General features: G+C 39.0%; 1 protein-coding gene across 1 annotated transcript in view; it reads right to left on the reverse strand.

Annotated features, from left to right (window-relative positions):
- Positions 1–1,442: 1,442 nt before the first annotated feature.
- RGS22 (regulator of G-protein signaling 22) overlaps positions 1,443–7,649 on the reverse strand; it is a 74,318-nt gene continuing 68,111 nt past the window's right edge. Inside the window, exons 24-26 of the mRNA XM_018558972.1 lie at positions 6,982–7,098; positions 3,785–3,890; positions 1,443–1,552 (exon numbers count right to left, since the gene is read on the reverse strand). Of these exons, the coding sequence (XP_018414474.1) occupies positions 1,443–1,552; positions 3,785–3,890; positions 6,982–7,098 (333 nt within the window). The remainder of the gene's footprint in view (positions 1,553–3,784; positions 3,891–6,981; positions 7,099–7,649) is intronic.

Below are 7,649 nucleotides of genomic sequence, written 5' to 3' on the forward strand. Positions count from 1 at the left end.
ACTTAAAAGGTGAAACTAATATATGAGATAGACTCATTACATGCAAAGCAAGATAATTCAAGCCGTGATTTGTCATAATTGTGATGATTATGGCTTACAGCTCATGAAAACCCCAAGAACCCCAAATCCACAACCTCAAAAAAGTAGATTATTACATGCAATCAATAAAACAAGGATTGTACATAGAACAATATCGGACCTCTGAAAAGTACAAGCATGCATATGTACTCAGTACTTGGTTTGGGCCCCTTTTGCAGCACTTACTGCAATTACTTTTGCACGATATTCTAATTATTCGAGTTTCACCTGTAGATCTTAGAGTAAGAAAAACTGGTCAAGGTGGAAAATGCTATACAATGACTACTGCTTCCCATGAAACAAGCCATTTAAAAGAAGTGCCCCGTATGTACTTCCACCTACCAGTTTTATTCACATAAACATGTACTGAACTTATTTATAAATAAAATGCCGTAGACATTAGTCAGTCAGATTGTGCTGGCTTATCTGACCACCTTCCAGTGCTTATGATCCACATAAACCGTGTAAAATTTATAATCTATTCTACAAAATTGATACATATAAACATCACTTATTTATTTAATTGATTCATATTTACACATTGTTTTTAGTGTTTATTAGGTATTTACTCCTACTCAGCGCTGTGTTTTTTACTAGATTTCAGGTTTTACCTTTTAATAGCAGCTTTGTAGTGACTTAATTTATAGTTTTCCCTGAGCGCAGAATTTTTGTGAATATTATTCTACAAAATTGTATCCATATTTTTCTGAATTCTGTGATTAAGTGAAAGAATGTACACAAGTGTCACAAAGCTTTATTAAGCAGTAAAATGTACACAAAAAGGTGGGAGATGTATGAAATCTAAACCTACATGGACATAATAAATGGCAGTTAGTCACTTACTAAGAATCCAACCACAAAAAGATCTTGAAAGAAACAGCTGGATATCCTTGCTAGCACCCTCCTAAATTGTATGTCCGTGTGCTGTGTCAATATCTTTTTGCCTCCATGCCCATCCTCAAATGCCCAACCCTGCTTCTCCAAGATTTCCACTTGCTAGAACTACACAGCCTGTGTATGAAATCTTCACAAACCTTCCAATGTAGGTGAACATTAACTATGATTGTGCTGGGGAAGGGGAACAGAAAAGGACAAGTATGCTAGTTTTTCAAGGGCCCAGCCTCATTACTACTGGTTTACATGCAACACACTGTTACTATAATTTATATAAAAATAGAAGAAATAATTTAGTGTTCAATCACAAAACCTTTTTTAATTAAAACAACTTGACATTTATACCAGTTTTGATGCACTTTTTTATGACCAGAGAAGAAAAAGAAGTTGTACAAGTAAATGGAATAAGCTGAAGATGGCTCATACGTTACACAAGCAGCAGAACAATGTTCAGAACCATATAGCCACCATTAGCGTCTCGCAGCAGAGAGAAGCCTTTGTGTTTGTCCATATGATGAGTTAAAGGTCTTCCCCGATCTTTTAGAATCATCACTTCCTATGCTGTAGGCTGATGAATTATCTAAACAAAGAAGAAAACAGTTAGGAAATAGTCTGACGCTCTTTTTTCAACTAAATCTGATATTCCAAATTTTGGTAGATATGTGGTCAAAATCATCCACCAGGTTCTCCTGGGTCCTTGTGACTTCAGCAATCATATCTACCATTTCTGCCTTTTCCCACCATGACATCTAACTGTTCTTGTTGCCTTCCCTATATGCTTAAGCTTGAATTTCAGACAAACTGCTGAGGTTTCAGGAGCTGCTATGAAGCTAGGTTTTCTGAATCTCCTATGGAGCTGAGACTTCTAATTCTACTATGAAGGGTTTTTGGAGTGGCAATGGAGCTGAGATTTCTAAAGCTACTATGGAGCTAGAGGTTCTGGAGCTGCTATGGAGCTGGAGTGTCTGGGGCTGCTATAGAGCTGAGGTTTCTGGGGCTGCTATAGAGCTGAGGTTTCTGGGGCTGCTATTGAGCTGGGGTTTCTGGGGCTGCTATAGAGCTGAGATTTCTAAAGCTGCTATTGAGCCGGGGTTTCTGGGGCTGCTATAGAGCTGGGGTTTCTGGGGCTGCTATAGAGCTGGGGTTTCTGGGGCTGCTATTGAGCCGGGGTTTTGGGGGCTGCTATGGAGCTGGGGTTTCTGGAGCTGTTTTGGAGCTGAGGTTTCCATAGCCTATGCACCTAAGTGTTTTGGGGCTGTTATGGAGCTGGGGTTTCTGGAGCTGTTTTGGAGCTGAGGTTTCCATAGCCTATGCACCTAAGTGTTTTGGGGCTGTTATGGAGCTGGGGTTTCTGGAGCTGTTTTGGAGCTGAGGTTTCCATAGCCTATGCAGCTAGGTGTTTTGGGGCTGCTATGGAGCTGGGGTTTCTGGAGCTGTTTTGGAGCTGAGTTTTCCATAGCCTATGCAGCTAAGTGTTTTGGGGCTGCCATGGAGCTGGGTTTTCTGAAGCTGTTTTGGAGCTGAGGTTTCTGAAGCCTATGCAGCTTAGTGTTTTAGGGCTGCTATGAAGCTGGGGTTTCTGTAGCCTATGCAGCTAAGTTTCTGGACCTGATATGTAGCTGGGGTTTGAAAATATGTTATTAAGTTGAATTTCTGGAGCTGCTACTGAACTGGGGTTTCTAGAGTTGCTTTGGAAATTAGTCTACAAATTCCTAAAGCTTGGGATAAAAATCAGACAGATGATTGTATGAAAACATGCTGTATGTGATATATATTGTTTATAGCCATCTTCTACCTGATGCTTATGTAGTCCACGTTATGAAAATTAAACAAGCAATCTGATTGGTTCTTAACAAAAATATTTTACTTGCATGCTTGCTTGCATGCATACTTTTCATACATTAGGCTAAATTTATGAACCTAAAACAACAAAAAAATGATTTGTGTTTTCACTTGAACCCAATGAAATTTGAAAATTACAGTCACACGGCTGAAAATGAAGACCCTTATTCTGTAAAACATTTTGAATTGAAGCTATAAAGTCCTGAGTAGTCAGGACAACAGAGCTTTGCTGTTCTTTTTACAGGGATATGAAACACCTTCTAGTCTTGCAAAATTAAAAAAGGTGTTCTGTATAAGCCTTCATCAATCATTTGGACATTACATATTGTTCTGGGCTTAGAGTATAATAGACCTGATTATAGCTATAAGCTCTCAGACCGATCACACAAGGATAACTCATAAAAATATGGAGGCTAATGTGAAAACCCCAATATTGCAAATATAAGCTATTCAAGGTTATGTAATCCCTAACAATGTGCTTCTCTTATTTTACCCTTTGGTCTAAATAAACAATTGAAATTGTTTTGTTATTATATCTGTTCAATAAGTGCAAGACATCCCTGTTGTTCCTGCCAGAAATCTTGTTAGCTGATAACGTCCTGTGCTCTCAGCCTCTGCTGGCTGTTATTAATTAGCATTGTTACCAGCTATCATTATGACTATAGTCATAATAAGACTATAGAACACCTTCTGCCCCCATGTTATGGTGAAAATTGGGGCGTGTTCTGCAGTCGCTCTCTAGGGTGTTGCAGTGTGGTCAGAGCGTTGTCCCCCTGGGATAGTAAGTGTGTTACTGGCATGATCACTAGGTGGAAATAATGGAAAAATATCCTGAAAAAAACAAATGCAGTCACCACATCTAAGGACTGGAAAGATGCAATATATTACATTTTTGTTCTTTTTTATTTTTATTAACTGAAGCTTTTATAAGAACATTGCAAATCAGATACGATAAGACTGATCATATTACCTGATATGACGCTTGATCCAGACTTCTTCTCCAGGTCTTCTTGTCTTTTCAGCAATATCCTTTCCTGTTCCAGTGCCTCCAAGTATTTTGAATAGCTCCAGGATACCTGCAAAACATTATGATACACAATGACATCGACTTACAATTCTTTTTATTACATCATTTTGCTCGGCTGTACACACTGGTATACTCTGTCTTTTTTTTTTCCCCTTTTCCTTTGGATTATATTATTATTTAATTATATTATTTTATTTTGTTTTGTTTTATATCCCTGTAGCTATGTTAAAACCTAAATAAAAACAAATTTAAATACACACTGGTATACTCTGTCTATAGACATAGCATTTAGGACAGCCAAAGAAGAGCAGAGTTTGTAAATCTCTCACTACAACCAGCTAGATGTAGGCAAAATAAGCAATGCATACATAACGAACCTGTGCAGACTTAGGAGAACAGAACTGTTTTACAATACCCACAGAAAAGCAAAAAAGTGGAGTTAGTCCAGCACTTTATTGTTAAAATATTTCAAAAATTGAATAGGACAAACTCTGCCATACAAAATGACATGACATCTTTAGATGGCGTCTAGTTACTGTCGCTCGGTAATAAACAGCTGCAAAAACTGCCGGGTGAGTGTGAGTATAATAAAAACATTCCGTCACTTAATATGAAATAGTTATTTATGGATAATTAAGTGACATTTCCTGTTTTGCCATTCTAACAGCACAAGTTTTCTTGTACTTGACTTTTTTATTAGTTACAGAACATACTTAAAGTGGATCTTTACCCCTTTTCATTAAAAATCACATCGGCATGCAGTTCCTCATGCTGATATGAAATCATCTTACATTCATTAGTTAAACAAATATTTTTTTGCTTTCACTTACAATTACTGTTTGTACACTTCCTGGTTGGGTGAGGCACTGGTGATGTAATCCTGGAATCACATATGTATCCTGGGAAGGTTACATCACCAGTGCCCTACTGTGAAATCTCATCTGTAAACTGAAAAATCTCATAAGATCTCGAGAGGAAAGGCATTGTTTCCCCTCAGGTGATGTGTCACATGTTCCAGACGGCAGATCCGGAGTTCCAGGATGTAAAGGAAGATGGAATCATCTGCCCTTAGCTGGTAATTATCTATAAGTCTCTGCTTGTAGATTGTCTAAATGTTTTGTCTAAACATTTCTAAGGGTGCCTTTGTTGTCAGCCTCTTTAAAGGAGAACTATGAGGTGAGTGTTTCTCAATCACCTCATAGTTCTAGCCGACCTGTGACAATGAGACTGTCACAGGTCGGCTCAGTAGATCGGGATGTGAGCGAACATATACCGGCGTTCGCTCACCTCTCGATCCTGTCACGGCTCTCTGCCGTGACAGGGGAGGGGCTGGAGTCCCCCCTCCCCGCTCCGATCCGCCAGCGCTGACTGGCGGAACGGACGGGGGAGGGGGCGGGTACAGATGGCTCTGCCTCTAGACAGGCAGAGCCAGCTGTCACTCACGCAGCTGGGCGGATCACGTCATCTAAGTCGTGATCCGCTCCGGCTGCGGTGTCTCATACTGAGCTTAGGGTAACGGGAGGACGCTAGTTTGTGTCCTCCCGTTACCCTAAGGAGAACTATGGGGAAAAGCCCTGACACCATAGTTCTCCTTTAAGCATACTTACAATACAAAGTGTGTCTAAGGTAAAGAAACAAGAATGGGTTTTCATCAAATATTTTTTAATGTCCCAAACTTATTCAAATTATTTTACATTTTGTGAATTCTTTTTAAAGTAACAAATGAACATTTAACACAAGGTGCTATCCTGTAATACCAAGAAAGCCCAGCAGTACCTTATATACTGTTTATGTGACTAAACAAAAAAAACAAAAACACTTCTCTATATGAACTGGCAGAGGGACTCATACTTATATGTGTGTTGTGAATAGATCTGGACAGAATGGAATCAGAGAAAGAAGAAACAACTAGCGCCAACTGTCCATCGTCCTTGAGGGGATGCACGCAACTAACTCCCACGAGATGGCAGCACCTTAACAGTCAGGAGAACTGGAAATCTGGAAGGGAACCAGCAAAACAAAGGGCACCTCCTAGTGTAGAAGTTTGAATGAATCAATATAAAAAAGAGAGGATTGTACTCACAAACATCCAATAATACATAGCCTGTAATGACTGAAATTACAGCAAAAGTATGGAGATAGATGAACAGCTACAGTGTAAGGCATGCAGGCAGGAAGCTTCATCCATCTAAATACATGACAATTAGATGAAGCTTCCTACCTGCATGCCTTACGCCGTAGCTGTTCGTCTATCTCCATAGTGTTGCTGTGATCTCTCTCATTACAGGCTATCTATTATTGGATCTTTGCGAGTACAATCCTCTCTTTTTTATATTGATTAATAAAAACTTCTACACTAGGGAGGCGCCCTTTGTTTTGCTGGTTCCCTGCCAGCATGGTATCAGATTATAGAGGTTATTCACAACATGGTAATGATAATAACCGTGCTAATCATACGATCAGATCATTTTTAAAAATACATATAAAACACTACAATTTTATGATAGCTTTACACATTTTATTTGATCAGTAAAACGTATATAGAGCCTATAAATATGTTGTATATTATTAAAATTAAAAGAAGAAATGTTCACTTTACTTGATTGTATAATTTGACAAAGAGTGAGCATGACATGCAGCTCATCGGTTTATGAGTAACAGAGATAGGTGTATGCAAGACAGGCAATTCCTTGTAAGTGTATAAAATAAATTCCCCATCACTAGGCCTCCCAAAAGGGAGCTAACTGAATCATTAATTAATCATTAATTAAAATGTAGGTCTCTGTTGCATACACTAAAAAAAATATATACAGATGCCACACAGCGCTATCAAGGTGTATTAGGAGGTATGATTGCACCGTAGTTTCGTCTAGTGCTATCACTGGGAAATATAGGCAAATTAATAAAATGAGAGGAAAGTTTATACTGTATGTTGGAGGCAGAGATGGATGCAGGCCAGTTGTCCCCAAACCAGGGCAACTGTCCAGTAGGTAGAATTGGTTTAGGGAGATGAGTAGGGATCTGTACAATTGGCCAAATGTTCACCTAATTCAGTACACACATCTAGTGATGCAGGTTAAACCATGATCTACTTTAGTTCTCGCTCAACAGAAGCCAAGCATAACAAATAAGCTACTTACATTTCGGCTTTGTCCATAAACTTCACGGCCAAAAAAGAGTTCATCACTGTAAGAACTTTCATTATCCGCATAGATGTCAGAGAGAGTTGCCTTTCTTTTCGTCTCTTCTTGTTGCTGCTGTAAATATACAGAGAAAATCTGTGGTCAGAGAAGGATGATGATGATGTAGGACACTTATTTCTGAGTTTCCTAGTTCATCTGAATCTGAGATTCTTTTGACCCCCTTAATGCGGGGGTAAAGTGGATAATCAGTGAACAGCTTTTAATATATACAGGAATATTCAAGAATTTTAGTGAAAAGTGAAGTGTCTCTATTGCCAATAGCAACAAAGCAGACGTTACGTCTTTGAGATCCTACTACAAATACATTTACACGCACCCCATGGCACATACAATGTGCATTTTGTCAGCATGCTGCAATGCACAATAAAAACAGTGCAATAGCAAGAGTGGGAATGAGCTCTAAAAGCCGAACTGAACTATCAGTTTAATTCAGCTAAGTACATTCCAGATGCTTCAAAACAACAGGTGTTCAAAGTCTAACAGTGTGTTTTCTTTAAAAAGCAGCCACAGTCTAAATGCAATAGCCTGTCCCCTGCCAGCATAAAAAGGACCATTGCCCTTTTTGTGGAAGCAGTGGTGTCTCTGTGAAGGAGTAACACGCCCCC

This window comes from Nanorana parkeri, unplaced genomic scaffold (genome assembly GCF_000935625.1).
Source record: "Nanorana parkeri isolate BGI_ZX_2015 unplaced genomic scaffold, ASM93562v1 scaffold16, whole genome shotgun sequence".
In the NCBI taxonomy this organism is placed as follows: domain Eukaryota; kingdom Metazoa; phylum Chordata; class Amphibia; order Anura; family Dicroglossidae; genus Nanorana; species Nanorana parkeri.